Genomic DNA, 22,203 nt, shown 5'->3' on the forward strand with positions numbered 1-22,203 from the left:
TTAGTTTATTCTGTGGCAGTTGGTAGAAAAATGGAGCTCGTACAGGTACTTGTACAGTTAGTTTTGGCTCGAATTTCTGCCATTTCTCGCTTCATTTGAAGACTTCATTATATTTTTCATATGAGTCTGTTGAGGGAGGGCGGGGGTGGGAAAGCCTTGTTCCATGCTTGGAAATACTTTTGTTGGCGTTGAAGGAGGTAAAGTGATAGTCTGTCATTATCTCCATTTTATATATCACATGGAGGAAATTCCCACCTCCCATGTCAGACTCTCCCCTCAACTCTTGGCACATCAGAGCAACATGATCTCATAGCCTTCATGATACCATACTATGATAGCGTACCGTGATACCGTACTATGACACCGCGATACCGTACCGTGATAGAGTACCGTGATACCGTACTATGACACCGTGATACCATACCGTACCGTGATACCGTACTATGACACCGTGATAACGTACCGTGATAACGTACTATGACACCGTGATACCGTACCATGATAGCGTACCGTGATACTTAACCAACATGGTGACATTGTTCCCTGTTGTCTGTTTACCTGTAAAATACACTCCAGGACTTACATCCTGTGTCAATGTGTCATGTTCTGTGCTAAGGACAAGAATCTCAGCTCACGCCTTGACACGGTCTCCGTAGCGTCATCTCTCGCCTTGACACGGTCTCCGTAGCGTCATCTCTCGCCTTGACACGGTCTCCGTAGCGTCATCTCTCGCCTTGACACGGTCTCCGTAGCGTCATCTCTCGCCTTGACACGGTCTCCGTAGCGTCATCTCTCGCCTTGACACGGTCTCCGTAGCGTCATCTCTCGCCTTGACACGGTCTCCGTAGCGTCATCTCTCGCCTTGACACGGTCCCCGTAGCGTCATCTCTCGCCTTGACACGGTCTCCGTAGCGTCATCTCTCGCCTTGACACGGTCTCCGTAGCGTCATCTCTCGCCTTGACACGGTCTCCGTAGCGTCATCTCTCGCCTTGACACGGTCCCCGTAGCGTCATCTCACGCCTTGACACGGTCCCCGTAGCGTCATCTCTCGCCTTGACACGGTCTCCGTAGCGTCATCTCTCGCCTTGACACGGTCTCCGTAGCGTCATCTCTCGCCTTGACACGGTCTCCGTAGCGTCATCTCTCGCCTTGACACGGTCTCCGTAGCGTCATCTCTCGCCTTGACACGGTCCCCGTAGCGTCATCTCTCGCCTTGACACGGTCCCCGTAGCGTCATCTCTCGCCTTGACACGGTCCCCGTAGCGTCATCTCTCGCCTTGACACGGTCTCCGTAGCGTCATCTCTCGCCTTGACACGGTCCCCGTAGCGTCATCTCTCGCCTTGACACGGTCTCCGTAGCGTCATCTCTCGCCTTGACACGGTCCCCGTAGCGTCATCTCTCGCCTTGACACGGTCTCCGTAGCGTCATCTCTCGCCTTGACACGGTCCCTGTAGCGTCATCTCTCGCCTTGACACGGTCCCCGTAGCGTCATCTCTCGCCTTGACACGGTCTCCGTAGCGTCATCTCTCGCCTTGACACGGTCCCCGTAGCGTCATCTCTCGCCTTGACACGGTCTCCGTAGCGTCATCTCTCGCCTTGACACGGTCTCCGTAGCGTCATCTCTCGCCTTGACACGGTCTCCGTAGCGTCATCTCTCGCCTTGACACGGTCTCCGTAGCGTCATCTCTCGCCTTGACACGGTCTCCGTAGCGTCATCTCACGCCTTGACACGGTCCCCGTAGCGTCATCTCTCGCCTTGACACGGTCCCCGTAGCGTCATCTCTCGCCTTGACACGGTCTCCGTAGCGTCATCTCTCGCCTTGACACGGTCCCCGTAGCGTCATCTCTCGCCTTGACACGGTCTCCGTAGCGTCATCTCTCGCCTTGACACGGTCCCCGTAGCGTCATCTCTCGCCTTGACACGGTCTCCGTAGCGTCATCTCACGCCTTGACACGGTCCCCATAGCGTCATCTCTCGCCTTGACACGGTCCCCGTAGCGTCATCTCTCGCCTTGACACGGTCTCCGTAGCTTCCTCTCTCGCCTTGACACGGTCTCCGTAGCGTCATCTCTCGCCTTGACACGGTCTCCGTAGCGTCATCTCTCGCCTTGACACGGTCTCCGTAGCGTCATCTCTCGCCTTGACACGGTCTCCGTAGCGTCATCTCTCGCCTTGACACGGTCCCCGTAGCGTCATCTCTCGCCTTGACACGGTCCCCGTAGCGTCATCTCTCGCCTTGACACGGTCTCCGTAGCGTCATCTCTCGCCTTGACACGGTCCCCGTAGCGTCATCTCTCGCCTTGACACGGTCCCCGTAGCGTCATCTCTCGCCTTGACACGGTCTCCGTAGCGTCATCTCTCGCCTTGACACGGTCCCCGTAGCGTCATCTCTCGCCTTGACACGGTCTCCGTAGCTTCTTCTCATCTCTCGCCTTGACACGGTCCCCGTAGCTTCCTCTCATCTCTCGCCTTGACACGGTCTCCGTAGCGTCATCTCTCGCCTTGACACGGTCCCCGTAGCTTCCTCTCATCTCTCGCCTTGACACGGTCCCCGTAGCGTCATCTCTCGCCTTGTTGACACGGTCCCCGTAGCGTCATCTCTCGCCTTGACACGGTCCCCGTAGCGTCATCTCTCGCCTTGACACGGTCTCCGTAGCGTCATCTCTCGCCTTGACACGGTCCCCGTAGCGTCATCTCTCGCCTTGACACGGTCTCCGTAGCGTCATCTCACGCCTTGACACGGTCTCCGTAGCGTCATCTCACGCCTTGACACGGTCCCCGTAGCGTCATCTCTCGCCTTGACACGGTCCCCGTAGCGTCATCTCTCGCCTTGACACGGTCCCCGTAGCGTCATCTCTCGCCTTGACACGGTCCCCGTAGCGTCATCTCTCGCCTTGACACGGTCCCCGTAGCGTCATCTCTCGCCTTGACACGGTCCCCGTAGCGTCATCTCTCGCCTTGACACGGTCCCCGTAGCGTCATCTCTCGCCTTGACACGGTCCCCGTAGCGTCATCTCTCGCCTTGACACGGTCCCCGTAGCGTCATCTCTCGCCTTGACACGGTCCCCGTAGCGTCATCTCTCGCCTTGACACGGTCCCCGTAGCGTCATCTCTCGCCTTGACACGGTCCCCGTAGCGTCATCTCACGCCTTGACACGGTCTCCGTAGCGTCATCTCACGCCTTGACACGGTCTCCGTAGCGTCATCTCTCGCCTTGACACGGTCTCCGTAGCGTCATCTCACGCCTTGACACGGTCTCCGTAGCGTCATCTCTCGCCTTGACACGGTCCCCGTAGCGTCATCTCTCGCCTTGACACGGTCCCCGTAGCGTCATCTCTCGCCTTGACACGGTCTCCGTAGCGTCATCTCATCTCTCGCCTTGACACGGTCCCCGTAGCGTCATCTCTCGCCTTGACACGGTCTCCGTAGCGTCATCTCTCGCCTTGACACGGTCTCCGTAGCGTCATCTCACGCCTTGACACGGTCTCCGTAGCATCATCTCACGCCTTGACACGGTCTCCGTAGCGTCATCTCTCGCCTTGACACGGTCTCCGTAGCGTCATCTCACGCCTTGACACGTTCTCCGTAGCGTCATCTCACGCCTTGACACGGTCCCCGTAGCGTCATCTCTCGCCTTGACACGGTCCCCGTAGCGTCATCTCTCGCCTTGACACGGTCCCCGTAGCGTCATCTCTCGCCTTGACACGGTCCCCGTAGCGTCATCTCTCGCCTTGACACGGTCTCCGTAGCGTCATCTCGCGCCTTGACACGGTCTCCGTAGCGTCATCTCTCGCCTTGACACGGTCCCCGTAGCGTCATCTCTCGCCTTGACACGGTCCCCGTAGCGTCATCTCTCGCCTTGACACGGTCCCCGTAGCGTCATCTCTCGCCTTGACACGGTCCCCGTAGCGTCATCTCTCGCCTTGACACGGTCTCCGTAGCGTCATCTCTCGCCTTGACACGGTCCCCGTAGCGTCATCTCTCGCCTTGACACGGTCCCCGTAGCGTCATCTCTCGCCTTGACACGGTCCCCGTAGCGTCATCTCTCGCCTTGACACGGTCCCCGTAGCGTCATCTCTCGCCTTGACACGGTCTCCGTAGCGTCATCTCTCGCCTTGACACGGTCTCCGTAGCGTCATCTCTCGCCTTGACACGGTCCCCGTAGCGTCATCTCTCGCCTTGACACGGTCTCCGTAGCGTCATCTCTCGCCTTGACACGGTCTCCGTAGCGTCATCTCTCGCCTTGACACGGTCCCCGTAGCGTCATCTCTCGCCTTGACACGGTCCCCGTAGCGTCATCTCTCGCCTTGACACGGTCCCCGTAGCGTCATCTCTCGCCTTGACACGGTCCCCGTAGCGTCATCTCTCGCCTTGACACGGTCCCCGTAGCGTCATCTCTCGCCTTGACACGGTCCCCGTAGCGTCATCTCTCGCCTTGACACGGTCTCCGTAGCGTCATCTCTCGCCTTGACACGGTCCCCGTAGCGTCATCTCTCGCCTTGACACGGTCTCCGTAGCGTCATCTCTCGCCTTGACACGGTCCCCGTAGCGTCATCTCTCGCCTTGACACGGTCTCCGTAGCTTCTTCTCATCTCTCGCCTTGACACGGTCCCCGTAGCTTCCTCTCATCTCTCGCCTTGACACGGTCTCCGTAGCGTCATCTCTCGCCTTGACACGGTCTCCGTAGCTTCTTCTCATCTCTCGCCTTGACACGGTCCCCGTAGCTTCCTCTCATCTCTCGCCTTGACACGGTCCCCGTAGCGTCATCTCTCGCCTTGACACGGTCCCCGTAGCGTCATCTCTCGCCTTGACACGGTCCCCGTAGCGTCATCTCTCGCCTTGACATGGTCTCCGTAGCGTCATCTCTCGCCTTGACACGGTCCCCGTAGCGTCATCTCTCGCCTTGACACGGTCCCCGTAGCGTCATCTCTCGCCTTGACACGGTCCCCGTAGCGTCATCTCTCGCCTTGACACGGTCTCCGTAGCGTCATCTCTCGCCTTGACACGGTCCCCGTAGCTTCCTCTCTCGCCTTGACATGGTCTCCGTAGCTTCCTCTCATCTCTCGCCTTGACACGGTCTCCGTAGCTTCCAGTGGGAAATCGACAAGATAGTCGGTCCAGTCCTATATATTATCAGGTTATGATCTGTGGAGGTAAAACACATTCAGGCAAGCAGAAAAGGATAGACCAGAAGTCTTCTATAATGTATGACTTATTGTGACGCGAGACTTGGAACACTGTACTAGCACCCTGACACTATGGTCTATGGGGCCGTTTGAGGTGTACTACCATGAAAGGGGAGGATGAGTGAGGCTGGGGTGTACTAGCGGGGAGGAGTGAGGCTGAGACCTAAGGAGGTGAGTTAGGCTGAGGACTGCGGGACAGGGGGTTGGCTAATGACAGAAAAAATATATAGATAGAAAATGCTATTGTGCTGAAGCACATGAGCATACAGTACTTTCCAGGGTTGGGTGTTCCATGCAAGGCGCAGACAGACGGATGCCAGGGTTGGGTGTTCCATGCAAGGCGCAGACAGACGGATGCCAGGGTTGGGTGTTCCATGCAAGGCGCAGACAGACGGATGCCAGGGTTGGGTGTTCCATGCAAGGCGCAGACAGACGGATGCCAGGGTTGGGTGTTCCATGCAAGGCGCAGACAGACGGATGCCAGGGTTGGGTGTTCCATGCAAGGCGCAGACAGACGGATGCCAGGGTTGGGTGTTCCATGCAAGGCGCAGACAGACGGATGCCAGGGTTGGGTGTTCCATGCAAGGCGCAGACAGACGGATGCCAGGGTTGGGTGTTCCATGCAAGGGGCAGACAGACGGATGCCAGGGTTGGGTGTTCCATGCGAGGGGCAGACAGACGGATGCCAGGGTTGGGTGTGCCACTCTGGGGCAGACAGACGGATGCCAGGGTTGGGTGTGCCACTCTGGGGCAGACAGACGGATTCCAGGGTTGGGTGTTCCACTCTGGGGCAGACAGACGGATTCCAGGGTTGGGTGTGGTCTGTTTTACCAGATGGATAGCCACCTGAGCCAGGGTTGGGTGTGTTGAGTGTTTTTGGCAATACACACGGAAATAGTCTACTTGGGCATGATGCAAGGCACACCTTTCCTCATGATGAGACAGACACACAGAGTCCAAGTCCAGGATAGTGTGCTGTCACAATGGTTCCATCCTAATCCGCCGCAGCTGGTGCTCACCCCTTATTGGTTGGAAACATTATATATAGACGTGTTTCCCCTGCCGTTTGGAGCCCCAGCATAAATTCCACTTGTTTTTATCCCTTCATGATGTTTTGATGAATGTTTCCCCCTGGCATGCCATTTCTCAGCTGCCCTTACCTTTCCTCAAAGGCCCCTTACCTTCCCTCAAAGGCCCCTTACCTTCCCTCAAAGGCACCCTTACCTTCCCTCAAAGGCACCCTTACCTTCCCTCAAAGGCCCCTTACCTTCCCTCAAAGGCCCCTTACCTTCCCTCAAAGGCCCCTTACCTTCCCTCAAAGGCCCCTTACCTTCCCTCAAAGGCCCCTTACCTTCCCTCAAAGGCCCCTTACCTTCCCTCAAAGGAAAACGTGTTTTACATCTGTTATGGTAACCGGTGTAAATCCACACTACTGCATTCACTTATTAACATTGTGTCCATGGCATCTGTCTGGGCAGGGGAGTAAGAGACATCGGGCTACTCTCTTCAGGACCTCACTCTCCAGTGGCTAGGATTAACTATTGATGCTCTTACCAACCCGACGCAGGGAAGGGACTGTCCTTACTAGGGGGAGAGTATACAACCCCCAAAGTGGGGAGATGATGGCTCAGGTGATTGCCTGCACAGGCAAGCACTCCTCCCCAGCTGTAGGATAGTCCTGTTTCTCCTCCTCCCCAGCTATAGGATAGTCCTGTTTCCCCTCCTCCCCAGCTATAGGATAGTCCTGTTTCCATTCCTCCCCAGCTATAGGATAGTCCTGTTTCCCCTCCTCCCCAGCTATAGGATAGTCCTGTTTCCACTTCTCCTCAGCTATAGGATAGTCCTGTTTCCACTCCTCCCCAGCTATAGGATAGTCCTGTTTCCATTCCTCCCCAGCTATAGGATAGTCCTGTTTCCACTTCTCCTCAGCTATAGGATAGTCCTGTTTCCACTTCTCCTCAGCTATAGGATAGTCCTGTTTCCACTCCTCCCCAGCTATAGGATAGTCCTGTTTCCAATCCTCCCCAGCTATAGGATAGGCCTGTTTCCACTCCTCCCCAGCTATAGGATAGGCCTGTTTCCCCTCCTCCCCAGATATAGGATAGTCCTGTTTCCCCTCCTCCCCAGCTATAGGATAGTCCTGTTTCCACTCCTCCCCAGCTATAGGATACTCCTGTTTCCCCTCCTCCCCAGCTATAGGATAGTCCTGTTTCCCCTCCTCCCCAGCTATAGGATAGTCCTGTTTCCCCTCCTCCCCAGCTGTAGGATAGTCCTGTTTCCCCTCCTCCCCAGCTATAGGATAGTCCTGTTTCCCCTCCTCCCCAGCTATAGGATAGTCCTGTTTCCCCTCCTCCCCAGCTGTAGGATAGTCCTGTTTCCCCTCCTCCCCAGCTATAGGATATCCCTGTTTCCACTCCTCCCCAGCTATAGGATAGTCCTGTTTCCCCTCCTCCCCAGCTATAGGATCGTCCTGTTTCCCCTCCTCCCCAGCTATAGGATAGCCCTGTTTCCCCTCCTCCCCAGCTATAGGATAGTCCTGTTTCCCCTCCTCCCCAGCTATAGGATAGTCCTGTTTCCCCTCCTCCCCAGCTATAGGATAGTCCTGTTTCCCCTCCTCCCCAGCTATAGGATAGCCCTGTTTCCACTCCTCCCCAGCTATAGGATAGTCCTGTTTCCCCTCCTCCCCAGCTATAGGATAGTCCTGTTTCCACTCCTCCCCAGCTATAGGATAGTCCTGTTTCCACTCCTCCCCAGCTATAGGATAGTCCTGTTTCCACTCCTCCCCAGCTATAGGATAGTCCTGTTTCCACTTCTCCTCAGCTATAGGATAGTCCTGTTTCCACTTCTCCTCAGCTATAGGATAGTCCTGTTTCCACTCCTCCCCAGCTATAGGATAGTCCTGTTTCCAATCCTCCCCAGCTATAGGATAGGCCTGTTTCCACTCCTCCCCAGCTATAGGATAGTCCTGTTTCCATTCCTCCCCAGCTATAGGATAGCCCTGTTTCCCCTCCTCCCCAGCTATAGGATAGTCCTGTTTCCACTCCTCCCCAGCTATAGGATAGCCCTGTTTCCATTCCTCCCCAGCTATAGGATAGTCCTGTTTCCATTCCTCCCCAGCTGTAGGATAGTCCTGTTTCCCCTCCTCCCCAGCTATAGGATAGCCCTGTTTCCACTCCTCCCCAGCTATAGGATAGTCCTGTTTCCCCTCCTCCCCAGCTATAGGATAGTCCTGTTTCCACTCCTCCCCAGCTATAGGATAGCCCTGTTTCCATTCCTCCCCAGCTATAGGATAGTCCTGTTTCCATTCCTCCCCAGCTATAGGATAGTCCTGTTTCCATTCCTCCCCAGCTATAGGATAGTCCTGTTTCCATTCCTCCCCAGCTATAGGATAGTCCTGTTTCCACTTCTCCTCAGCTATAGGATAGTCCTGTTTCCACTCCTCCCCAGCTATAGGATAGTCCTGTTTCCACTTCTCCCCAGCTATAGGATAGTCCTGTTTCCACTTCTCCTCAGCTATAGGATAGTCCTGTTTCCACTTCTCCCCAGCTATAGGATAGTCCTGTTTCCCCTCCTCCGCAGCTATAGGATAGTCCTGTTTCCCCTCCTCCGCAGCTATAGGATAGTCCTGTTTCCCCTCCTCCCCAGCTATAGGATAGTCCTGTTTCCACTCCTCCCCAGCTATAGGATACTCCTGTTTCCCCTCCTCCCCAGCTATAGGATAGTCCTGTTTCCCCTCCTCCCCAGCTATAGGATAGTCCTGTTTCCCCTCCTCCCCAGCTGTAGGATAGTCCTGTTTCCCCTCCTCCCCAGCTATAGGATAGTCCTGTTTCCCCTCCTCCCCAGCTATAGGATAGTCCTGTTTCCCCTCCTCCCCAGCTATAGGATAGTCCTGTTTCCCCTCCTCCCCAGCTATAGGATAGTCCTGTTTCCCCTCCTCCCCAGCTGTAGGATAGTCCTGTTTCCCCTCCTCCCCAGCTATAGGATATCCCTGTTTCCACTCCTCCCCAGCTATAGGATAGTCCTGTTTCCCCTCCTCCCCAGCTATAGGATAGTCCTGTTTCCCCTCCTCCCCAGCTATAGGATAGCCCTGTTTCCCCTCCTCCCCAGCTATAGGATAGTCCTGTTTCCCCTCCTCCCCAGCTATAGGATAGTCCTGTTTCCCCTCCTCCCCAGCTATAGGATAGTCCTGTTTCCCCTCCTCCCCAGCTATAGGATAGCCCTGTTTCCACTCCTCCCCAGCTATAGGATAGTCCTGTTTCCCCTCCTCCCCAGCTATAGGATAGTCCTGTTTCCACTCCTCCCCAGCTATAGGATAGCCCTGTTTCCATTCCTCCCCAGCTATAGGATAGTCCTGTTTCCATTCCTCCCCAGCTATAGGATAGCCCTGTTTCCCCTCCTCCCCAGCTATAGGATAGTCCTGTTTCCACTCCTCCCCAGCTATAGGATAGCCCTGTTTCCATTCCTCCCCAGCTATAGGATAGTCCTGTTTCCATTCCTCCCCAGCTATAGGATAGTCCTGTTTCCCCTCCTCTCCAGCTATAGGATAGCCCTGTTTCCACTCCTCCCCAGCTATAGGATAGTCCTGTTTCCCCTCCTCCCCAGCTATAGGATAGTCCTGTTTCCACTCCTCCCCAGCTATAGGATAGCCCTGTTTCCATTCCTCCCCAGCTATAGGATAGTCCTGTTTCCATTCCTCCCCAGCTATAGGATAGTCCTGTTTCCATTCCTCCCCAGCTATAGGATAGTCCTGTTTCCATTCCTCCCCAGCTATAGGATAGTCCTGTTTCCACTTCTCCTCAGCTATAGGATAGTCCTGTTTCCACTCCTCCCCAGCTATAGGATAGTCCTGTTTCCACTTCTCCCCAGCTATAGGATAGTCCTGTTTCCACTTCTCCTCAGCTATAGGATAGTCCTGTTTCCACTTCTCCCCAGCTATAGGATAGTCCTGTTTCCCCTCCTCCGCAGCTATAGGATAGTCCTGTTTCCCCTCCTCCCCAGCTATAGGATAGTCCTGTTTCCACTCCTCCCCAGCTATAGGATAGTCCTGTTTCCACTCCTCCCCAGCTATAGGATAGTCCTGTTTCCACTCCTCCCCAGCTATAGGATAGTCCTGTTTCCACTTCTCCCCAGCTATAGGATAGTCCTGTTTCCATTCCTCCCCAGCTATAGGATAGTCCTGTTTCCACTTCTCCCCAGCTATAGGATAGTCCTGTTTCCCCTCCTCCCCAGCTATAGGATAGTCCTGTTTCCCCTCCTCCCCAGCTATAGGATAGTCCTGTTTCCACTCCTCCCCAGCTATAGGATAGTCCTGTTTCCAATCCTCCCCAGCTATAGGATAGTCCTGTTTCCACTCCTCTCCAGCTATAGGATAGTCCTGTTTCCCCTCCTCCCCAGCTATAGGATAGTCCTGTTTCCATTCCTCCCCAGCTATAGGATAGTCCTGTTTCCCCTCCTCCCCAGATATAGGATAGTCCTGTTTCCATTCCTCCCCAGCTATAGGATAGTCCTGTTTCCATTCCTCCCCAGCTATAGGATAGTCCTGTTTCCCCTCCTCCCCAGCTATAGGATAGTCCTGTTTCCTTTCCTTCCCAGCTATAGGATAGTCCTGTTTCCATTCCTCCCCAGCTATAGGATAGTCCTGTTTCCATTCCTCCCCAGCTATAGGACAGTCCTGTTTCCCCTCCTCCCCAGCTATAGGATAGTCCTGTTTCCCCTCCTCCCCAGCTATAGGATAGTCCTGTTTCCATTCCTCCCCAGCTATAGGATAGTCCTGTTTCCCCTCCTCCCCAGCTATAGGATAGTCCTGTTTCCACTTCTCCTCAGCTATAGGATAGTCCTGTTTCCATTCCTCCCCAGCTATAGGATAGTTCTGTTTCCTCTCCTCCCCAGATATAGGATAGTCCTGTTTCCCCTCCTCCCCAGCTATAGGATAGTCCTGTTTCCACTTCTCCTCAGCTGTAGGATAGTACTGTTTCCACTTCTCCTCAGCTATAGGATACTCCTGTTTCCACTCCTCCTCAGCTATAGGATAGTCCTGTTTCCATTCCTCCCCAGCTATAGGATAGTCCTGTTTCCACTCCTCCCCAGATATAGGATAGTCCTGTTTCCATTCCTCCCCAGCTATAGGATAGTCCTGTTTCCATTCCTCCCCAGCTATAGGATAGTCCTGTTTCCATTCCTCCCCAGCTATAGGATAGTCCTGTTTCCCCTCCTCCCCAGATATAGGATAGTCCTGTTTCCCCTCCTCCCCAGATATAGGATAGTCCTGTTTCCATTCCTCCCCAGCTATAGGATAGTCCTGTTTCCCCTCCTCCCCAGCTATAGGATAGCCCTGTTTCCCCTCCTCCCCAGCTATAGGATATTCCTGTTTCCCCTCCTCCCCAGCTATAGGATAGTCCTGTTTCCCCTCCTCCCCAGCTATAGGATAGTCATGTTTCCCCTCCTCCCCAGCTATAGGATAGTCCTGTTTCCCCTCCTCCCCAGCTATAGGATAGTCCTGTTTCCCCTCCTCCCCAGATATAGGATAGTCCTGTTTCCATTCCTCCCCAGCTATAGGATAGTCCTGTTTCCATTCCTCCCCAGCTATAGGATATTCCTGTTTCCCCTCCTCCCCAGCTATAGGATATTCCTGTTTCCCCTCCTCCCCAGCTATAGGATAGTCCTGTTTCCCCTCCTCCCCAGCTATAGGATAGTCCTGTTTCCCCTCCTCCCCAGCTATAGGATAGTCCTGTTTCGCCTCCTCCCCAGCTATAGGATAGGCCTGTTTCCACTTCTCCCCAGCTATAGGATAGTTATGTTTCCACTTCTCCCCAGCTATAGGATAGTTCTGTTTCCCCTCCTCCCCAGCTATAGGATAGTCCTGTTTCCACTCCTCCCCAGCTATAGGATAGTCCTGTTTCCACTCCTCCCCAGCTATAGGATAGCCCTGTTTCCCCTCCTCCCCAGCTATAGGATAGTCCTGTTTTAAGTTTCCACTCTGCCCCAGACAAAGAGCAGAAACTATTGCAAAAAATAACCAATTGCAATAAAGGCTGGGGAAAATTCTAGTTCTGTTCTGCTGTCCGGTATTGAGGCATCCCTCCACTCTGTGGTGTTGAGCTCTGAGGAAGCATGGGGTCACCCCTCCACTCTGTGGTGTTGAGCTCTGAGGAAGCATGGGGTCATCCCTCCACTCTGTGGTGTTGAGCTCTGAGGAAGCATGGGGTCACCCCTCCACTCTGTGGTGTTGAGCTCTGAGGAAGCATGGGGTCATCCCTCCACTCTGTGGTGTTGAGCTATGAGGAAGCATGGGGTCACCCCTCCACTCTGTGGTGTTGAGCTCTGAGGAAGCATTGGGTCACCCCTCCACTCTGTGGTGTTGAGCTCTGAGGAAGCATGGGGTCATCCCTCCACTCTGTGGTGTTAAGCTCTGAGGAAGCATGGGTTCACCCCTCCACTCTGTGGTGTTGAGCTCTGAGGAAGCATGGGGTCATCCCTCCACTCTGTGGTGTTGAGCTCTGAGGAAGCATGGGGTCATCCCTCCACTCTGTGGTGTTGAGCTCTGAGGAAGCATTGGGTCACCCCTCCGCTCTGTGGTGTTGAGCTCTGAGGAAGCATGGGTTCACCCCTCCACTCTGTGGTGTTGAGCTCTGAGGAAGAATGGGGTCACCCCTCCACTCTGTGGTGTTGAGCTCTGAGGAAGCATGGGGTCACCCCTCCACTCTGTGGTGTTAAGCTCTGAGGAAGCTTGGGTTCACTCTGTGGTGTTGAGCTCTGAGGAAGCTTGGGTTCACTCTGTGGTGTTGAGCTCTGAGGAAGCATTGGGTCACCCCTCCACTCTGTGGTGTTGAGCTCTGAGGAAGCATGGGGTCATCCCTCCACTCTGTGGTGTTAAGCTCTGAGGAAGCATGGGTTCACCCCTCCACTCTGTGGTGTTGAGCTCTGAGGAAGCATGGGGTCATCCCTCCACTCTGTGGTGTTGAGCTCTGAGGAAGCATGGGGTCATCCCTCCACTCTGTGGTGTTGAGCTCTGAGGAAGCATTGGGTCACCCCTCCGCTCTGTGGTGTTGAGCTCTGAGGAAGCATGGGTTCACCCCTCCACTCTGTGGTGTTGAGCTCTGAGGAAGAATGGGGTCACCCCTCCACTCTGTGGTGTTGAGCTCTGAGGAAGCATGGGGTCATCCCTCCACTCTGTGGTGTTGAGCCCTGAGGAAGCATGGGTTCACCCCTCCACTCTGTGGTGTTAAGCTCTGAGGAAGCTTGGGTTCACTCTGTGGTGTTGAGCTCTGAGGAAGCATTGGGTCACCCCTCCACTCTGTGGTGTTGAGCTCTGAGGAAGCATGGGGTCATCCCTCCACTCTGTGGTGTTAAGCTCTGAGGAAGCATGGGTTCACCCCTCCACTCTGTGGTGTTGAGCTCTGAGGAAGCATGGGGTCATCCCTCCACTCTGTGGTGTTGAGCTCTGAGGAAGCATGGGGTCATCCCTCCACTCTGTGGTGTTAAGCTCTGAGGAAGCATTGGGTCACCCCTCCGCTCTGTGGTGTTGAGCTCTGAGGAAGCATGGGTTCACCCCTCCACTCTGTGGTGTTAAGCTCTGAGGAAGCATGGGTTCACCCCTCCACTCTGTGGTGTTGAGCTCTGAGGAAGCATGGGGTCACCCCTCCACTCTGTGGTGTTAAGCTCTGAGGAAGCATGGGTTCACCCCTCCACTCTGTGGTGTTAAGCTCTGAGGAAGCATGGGGTCACCCCTCCACTCTGTGGTGTTAAGCTCTGAGGAAGCATGGGGTCACCCCTCCACTCTGTGGTGTTGAGCTCTGAGGAAGCATGGGTTCACCCCTCCACTCTGTGGTGTTGAGCTCTGAGGAAGCATGGGGTCACCCCTCCACTCTGTGGTGTTGAGCTCTGAGGAAGCATGGGGTCATCCCTCCACTCTGTGGTGTTGAGCTCTGAGGAAGCATGGGGTCATCCCTCCACTCTGTGGTGTTAAGCTCTGAGGAAGCATGGGGTCACCCCTCCACTCTGTGGTGTTAAGCTCTGAGGAAGCATGGGTTCACCCCTCCACTCTGTGGTGTTGAGCTCTGAGGAAGCATGGGGTCACCCCTCCACTCTGTGGTGTTAAGCTCTGAGGAAGCATGGGTTCACCCCTCCACTCTGTGGTGTTGAGCTCTGAGGAAGCATGGGGTCACCCCTCCACTCTGTGGTGTTAAGCTCTGAGGAAGCATGGGGTCACCCCTCCACTCTGTGGTGTTGAGCTCTGAGGAAGCATGGGGTCATCCCTCCACTCTGTGGTGTTGAGCTCTGAGGAAGCATGGGGTCATCCCTCCACTCTGTGGTGTTAAGCTCTGAGGAAGCATGGGGTCACCCCTCCACTCTGTGGTGTTAAGCTCTGAGGAAGCATGGGTTCACCCCTCCACTCTGTGGTGTTGAGCTCTGAGGAAGCATGGGGTCACCCCTCCACTCTGTGGTGTTAAGCTCTGAGGAAGCATGGGTTCACCCCTCCACTCTGTGGTGTTGAGCTCTGAGGAAGCATGGGGTCACCCCTCCACTCTGTGGTGTTAAGCTCTGAGGAAGCTTGGGTTCACTCTGTGGTGTTGAGCTCTGAGGAAGCATGGGGTCACCCCTCCACTCTGTGGTGTTGAGCTCTGAGGAAGCATGGGGTCACATCTTGGCGCTCACCGGACTTTAGCGTTCCCGTCGTGTCTGAACCACTCGAGGTGGAATACAGGACTCAATGGGAACCCAACACCCTGAAAATTAGCACTCGTCAATTTGATTACAGTACTTAGACTTTTTTTACAAGGTTTTAAGATGAGAAAATACTATATTTTTTATGTACATTTCAAATACTTCCACACACACACAATGAAATGAGTGTGCTGATTTTGAGTAGTACATCACATCTAATGACCTCTAATAACTGATTGGCCGTTTTGATTCAGCTCTACGCCTACATTCCACAAACTCTGGCAGAGTTTAAGGCCAAACAACATTGACTCCCAGTTAGGTCAGATGGCCATGTGCTTGACTGCATAGACGTGCAAAACAAAGATGGCTGCAGGTGCCAGGCGTGGCCTCGGCCTGCATATGTTGGGGAAACTGTGAGGCTGCAGGCCAAGGTCATAATGATAACTCTGAGAAGGCAGTTAATGAGGGGAGCCAGGGTTGAATCCCTCAGACAGTGAGCACCTAGAAGTCCTCCAACTCCAAATCACTCTCGTATTCATGTCTGTCTGCCCCAGCCGTAAGTGGTTTAGATTGCTCAATGACAAACAGAAATGTCAGACAGTCCATGGTCGTTCACTTGGTGTCTGTGGGTCAGTAATATGTTGTATTTAAATGTTTCAACTCTACCTGTTACCTGATGACCGATTTTTACCTGAAATGTCTCGTTGGTTGCTGAAGAAGTAACAATGCAACAGATTTGCTAGTCCTCTGCAGGGGAAATCGACCACTCATGTTGTCGATTTTACAATAAACGGAGTACAACTAAATGATGCTGGCTGACTGGCTGAAAGAGGAAATAAATAAACAATAAGCTGATTCCACCATGTCCCTCTTCTCTCAGCTGATCAGCCTGTAGGAATAAATAAACAATAAGCTGATTACACCTTGTCTCTCTTCTCTCAGCTGATCAGCCTGTAGGAATAAATTAACAATAAGCTGATTACACCTTGTCCCTCTTCTCTCAGCTGATCAGCCTGTAGGAATAAATTAACAATAAGCTGATTACACCTTGTCTCTCTTCTCTCAGCTGATCAGCCTGTAGGAATAAATTAACAATAAGCTGATTACACCTTGTCCCTCTTCTCTCAGCTGATCAGCCTGTAGGAATAAATTAACAATAAGCTGATTACACCTTGTCCCTCTTCTCTCAGCTGATCAGCCGGAAGGACAAGACCACGTTTGAGAAGCTGGACTTCTTGACATCCAAAGAGGACAACTACACGCGCATGAGGGAGTACATCCGTTCTCTCAAGATAACGCCATGCATCCCCTACCTGGGTAAGTCCCTAACCCTAAACCCTACCTGGGTAAGTCCCTAACACTAAACCCTACCTGGGTAAGTCTCTCTCATGATTTGTATCAGTCATTTGTTTTGCAAACTCTGCTAACGCACATGAAGTACAGAAACACCGCTAACCAAACATCAGTCTCTTGAGGTGCGCAATTGAAATGATTGGTTAACTATACCCTCCAACATAAAATAAAACATTTCTAGAACTCAAGTGGTGTCCTGATGTGGCTTAAGCATTGTTGTGGAAAGAAGTGTGATTTTTGAGTGAAAAATAGTGGTTTTTGGCGGAATTATGGTGAATAAATATATTGAGATTCTGGTCGATGTTTTTCCATCTACCTGCAACAGTGGCTGGTGGACCAAAAAGTTAGTTTTAGGCCCTGTTCATAAACCATGTCGGGTGCATTTGTTTACACCTTGCTCAGTCTTATTACCTCATTAGATAGATAGCTAGCTAACAACCTGGGAACTTTAGCAGTGTATCCAAACATCTGGTGGCACAGAGAGAAAGGAAAGGGGATATATTCTTCAGGAGATCAATGATCATAGCGATGAATGAATGACTGATTTCTTGCATGTCATCACTCTCAAACGTTACGCTTTTAAAGGGACAGTGTACAATTTTTTAAATCTTATGCTTCTCAATAGGTAGTGCTTTTTTTTTTATATCAACATAATAGCTTTTTATAATAAACAAATGTCTTTACATTTACATAAATATTAGTTTTTTCAAAAGTAGAGTTCATATAGTCTCTCAATCATTTAAAAAATATATTTTTACCTCTTCTGGTGCTCCTGAATTTTGTTGTGCTCTTAACTTTTCAAAGTTTGGAACACCAGTGCTATGAATTATTTTATTTTATTTAGAGCCCTGTTCATCTATTTTCCAAATTGATGTGGTAAAACCACATTTGGAGAAGCTACTTTTAATCAATCTGTTTGTTGTTAAATCATCACTACCGTCATCATCATCATCAATAAATGTGCAGATGTTTCCCATTCACTGAGGAATAAAACCCATTCAGCTGAGTTGGTTTAGTTTTATGGCAGTGGCCACCCCTCCCTTTATGACGAGTAATACACAGCCACCCACCTGGTTCAGTCTGTGATTGAGGAAAATAGCCTCTCTAGTAATTTAATAGGATCTCAATGTCAGAAACCCTCAAAGTTCCAGAATGTGGTGAAAATGGCAGGGAGAAATCTAAACCAGTCTAATTGGAATGAATGGCAGTAGAGGTCTAATCCCGATTTCTAAAATGCAGGAACATAAAAGACATGTGATATGTCAAATTGTGTAATAGAATTATTGTCAACCTAAAATTGTCATATATAATTATACATACATTTTATACAGGTTTTATACCAATTTTCTGTATGAATAATAACCTCTAAAATATATGTAAACAAACCACAAATGTCTACGTTTTTAGTTTTCTTGGAAAGCTGTGAGTGCTATTATATGACACAATATTAGTATTTGCAACTTGTCGAAGTCGTATCATCAACTGATTCGCGCCAGTGGTATGGCTGTGAATTGACTGCATTTTTAAAAATAGAATATTGCCAGTGAATTAGACAAATGCATGGAATCGTTCCTCTAAAACGGTCTGGCTAGCTAGCAGACATACAGTGCAAAAATTCTTCAAATTCATTATGTAACACTGTCTTAACACAGCACAGGCAAACCCTGGTTCACCGACATGGTTGACCGATATGGTTGACCGATATGGCTGATGGCATGGCTGACCAACATGGTTGACCGATAAGGCTGATGACATGGCTGACCAACATGGTTGACCGATATGGCTGATGACATGGCTGACCAACATGGCTGACCGATATGGCTGACCGATATGGCTGACTGATATAGCTGACCGATATGGCTGATGACATGGCTGACCAACATGGTTGACCGATATGGCTGACCGATATGGCTGATGACATGGCTGACCGATATGGCTGATGACATGGTTGACCGATATGGCTGATGGCATGGTTGACCGATATGGTTGACCGATATGGCTGACCGATATGGTTGACCGATATGGTTGACCGATATGGCTGATGACATGGCTGACTGATATGGCTGATGACATGGCTGACCGATATGGCTGACCGATATGGCTGACCGATATGGCTGATGACATGGCTGTCCGATATGGTTGACCGATATGGTTGACCAATATGGCTGATGACATGGCTGACCGATATGGCTGACCGATATGGCTGATGACATGGCTGACCGATATGGTTGACCGATATGGCTGACCGATATGGCTGATGACATGGCTGACCGATATGGTTGACCGATATGGTTGACCGATATGGCTGATGACATGGCTGACCGATATGGCTGATGACATGGCTGACCGACATGGTTGACCTTTATCCCATCATTAGAAGGTTCATGTCCATTCTATTATTCTGATTCTAATTCTAATTCTAATTCTATGGAAAAGATGGCCGTAGTTCCAAAAGAAAACACAGCTCCAAATTTCACTATCACTCCTATGACTTCATGAAATAGGCAGAATAACTAGCGGGCAAAATTATTACAAACATTGTGGCGATGTGTAGCTCACTATTGTCGCTAGCTAGCTTACTGACATAGTTAGCTAGCTCGTTAGCTAGCTCATCCTTCGCTGACATCAAAAGCTTGCTTAGCCTGTTTTAAATTACCCTGAAGTTGTAGACATACTTCCCCACAATTAAGAGAAACTGTCTTATCAGGAATCAGTCCGTAGATCAGCATGTTTATCTGCGATCGTATCGTTGAGTCAGCTGATTCATTATGTAACACTGTCTTAAAACTGTCTGAATTATCAGCAGCTGACTCGGTAGGCTACTGTAATGACTCGACGCAGACGAACAGCTGATAAATAAAAACTCATTAGCACTACTAGCTACAGTAGCTAGCTAGCTTTTGTTGGAGCATTCAGCATTGTGTGTGCAGCACTAAGTAGGGAGCTGGTTGGTTAGCAGCATCCTTTCAGTGACTGGCTCGACTAACGTTAATGTTGGACAGATTTATGCTAGCTATCGTGCTATAGTCGAACTTAAAAAATACTGCTATTTGAAGCACAATAATCCTGAGCTAGATTTAAAATAGGGTGACTAAGACTGCCTCACCCTAAAAATCTACATTTGACATTTATTGTTTTAGCTTAGATCAATTCAGACAGTTTTGAGGCAGAAATGGGGTTTAGCAGATGTCACCTAGGTAATATTTTTTCAAATGTTAGACCTTGTAACAGAACTACTTTCGAGCTATCCCACTTTGCGATATGAGACAGATCAGTGCAGGCGGAATCTAGGGCGCTATCTGACGTAAGACACTGTCAACGACCACCAGCACTTCAAAATATCAATTCAATTATCAACATGAATCGGTATCCCAGAGCAGATAAAGGTAATCATGGAAACTGTGGACAGTTTGACAGGGATCACCCCCCCCCCCCCCCCCCTCCTACAGACATCACTACTATTGTGCGCCTATTGAGACATCTGTGCTGAGATTTCCACAGCAGGACTCTGGACTTTTGTACAGCGGTCCTCTTTAAAGGATCCTTCCCAGGACAGTTGGCTCTCGGTTCAGAATTTAAAGCACGGGGTTACAGGAACAGTACTTAAATGCAGATATTGTATTAAAACACAGGTTTTCAGTGGGATGATACTGAACTATAATACTGAACTACTCTAGATATTGGCTTGGCTCTATACTCAATATCCTTCATATTCAAATCTGGAATGTTGAAATCAGATCCACAGTTTTTTTTATATTAGGGACTGATTTACACCTGGGACAGCAGGTGGGTGCAATTTAATGAACAGGTAGATCAGAAAACCAGTAGGCTCTGGACCTCGCTCTAGACTACATACAACTCAAATTTAAAGCTAATCACACAAGGTATTTTTTCTATCCATGTAATCTGAAGATTAACTAGTACCTAGTTTCGTTTGGCGGGTCAAATGAAGAGGGGTAATTGCGTGGTTTGGCAGTAGCCCTCCTCTGACCCAGTTTCCTGTTATCACTAGGGTTGCAAAATTCCTGGAACTTTCAATAAATTCCGTTGTCTATAAATCCTGGTTGGAGGATTCCAGATTTTCTGCTTATTCTCTCCTGATTTCTGGAAACCTCCAACCCAGGATTTATTGAAAGTTCCCCCCTGAATTTTGCAACCCTAATTATCACACAGATTTCTTGCCAACTCAGACTGGCATTTTAATGACTAAGGCATGAAAACAACGTCAGGCCCGTCTCACACAAACCTCTAGGGGACTTTATTAATCTGCTCAGCTCATAGGGACTGGGTCGCTCCAAACCTCCCTGCTGGTCTTTTGTTGCTCTGGAAGTGTTGGCGGCGTTAGAGGTGGTGCTCGGTGCCTGGGCAGGTCAAGGGGCGGATCCCCTCTTTGTGGAACTGACAGCCTCACACGGTGGAGCTTGATAAAGGCTGCTCATGCCCTGTGCCCCACCCCCCCCTCCCCATCACTCCACACTCTCTCTGTGGACTCACCTCCCTCCTCCTCCTTTCCTCATTCCTTCCCTTAAGAGCAGTGAGGTCTCAGTTTTCCAGGTTTGTGCCACGGTCATGTCAGCAAAGCAAAGGGAGGCATGTTTCCTTCGGCTAGCGTGAGCTAATTACAATGGAAACCAAATGTGTTCCACACGACGTCATTTAAAAATCACCAAAAAATGTGAGTGGACACATTTGCGACCCCATCCCGCCCCCTCTCAAATTCCTTTTCCTGTTTTATGTTTTGCTCAAACCTGTTGGGGGATGTGCCTCTGCTTTTAAGTTGAAACTACTACACCACACCAAACCTAGGTAAAAAAAATGTCTTCAGACATCTTCCAGAGGCAGGTTGACTTCGCAACCCTGCCCATCTTGGTGTGCAAAATACAGGGTTCACTAAGCAGTGGTGTAAAAATACTTTATTTCTTAAGTGGTATTTTGGGGTATTTGTACTTTACTATTTGTATTTTCGACTACTTAGAACTAGTTAGATTTTGAATGCTTAGCAGGACAGGAAAATGGTCCAAGTCACGCACTTATCAAGAGAACATCCCTGGTCATCCCTACTGCCTCTGATCTGGCGGACTCACCAAACACAAATGCTTCGTTTGTAAATTATGTCTGAGTGTTGGAGTGTGCCCCTGGCTGTCCATAAATAAAACTAAATAAAATGGTGCCGTCTGGTTTGCTTAATATAGGGAATGTTTTATTATTTATACTTTTACTGGTATTATATTTGAGCAATTACATTTACCTTTTAATACTTAAGTATATTTAAAACCAAATACTTTTAGACTTTTACTCAAGTAGTATTTCACTGCGTGTCTTTCACTTTTACTTGAGGAATTTTCTATTAAGGTATCTTTACTTTGACTCAAGTGTGACAATTGTGTACTTTTTTCACCACTGTCACTGAGTATCAGCTGTGGGACAGTCATTTTGTTCCTAATTCTCTGGCCAGTCGCATTAGCACTCTTTCAGTCCAGGGAAAGAGGACTTACCTCTGCCGTGCCAGTTATGGCATCTGTTTATGTATTATTGTCATTTTTCAGTGTGCCCACTCAATGACCCTAGAACGAGGAACAATACAGCTGTTGTTCCCATCACACTACCTCAAGTTATGTCGGCCAATATTAGCCAATATCGTCTCTTGTTTAGTGTAAACGGACTCAAAGTCGACACTCTTCAAACGGCCCTGGTAGAGCAGAGCTTCTGAAGTGAAATGATAAGGCCCGGCTACATTGTGCTGTCCAGTGAGTGAATGGAAGAGAGGCGTGGTTGTCTAACTATTACTGTCTCCATTAGTTCTAAGACAGAATGGGCCACTGTGTACTGGGTTTGAGCACACGTCAGACTACTAAGCAATATACACTACATGACCAAAAGTATGTTGACTCCTGCTCGTCGAATATCTCATTCCAAAATCATGTGCATTAATATGAAGTTTGTCCCTCACTTTGCTGCTATAACAGCCTCCACTCTTCTGGGAAGGTGTTCCACTAGAT

The 22,203-nt window shown here is 50.6% G+C and overlaps 1 protein-coding gene across 3 annotated transcripts in view; it reads left to right on the top strand.

Moving 5' to 3' along the window:
• The window catches only part of LOC139544403 (ras-specific guanine nucleotide-releasing factor RalGPS1), a 287,070-nt gene that overhangs the window by 106,437 nt on the left and 158,430 nt on the right, over window positions 1–22,203 (top strand). For all 3 annotated transcript variants that reach the window (XM_071351449.1, XM_071351451.1, XM_071351450.1), the window contains one exon: window positions 16,042–16,168. In XM_071351449.1, the coding sequence (XP_071207550.1) occupies window positions 16,042–16,168 (127 nt within the window). The remainder of the gene's footprint in view (window positions 1–16,041; window positions 16,169–22,203) is intronic.

The sequence above is a fragment of the Salvelinus alpinus genome, chromosome 18 (assembly GCF_045679555.1).
Source record: "Salvelinus alpinus chromosome 18, SLU_Salpinus.1, whole genome shotgun sequence".
Classification (NCBI taxonomy): Eukaryota; Metazoa; Chordata; class Actinopteri; order Salmoniformes; family Salmonidae; genus Salvelinus; species Salvelinus alpinus.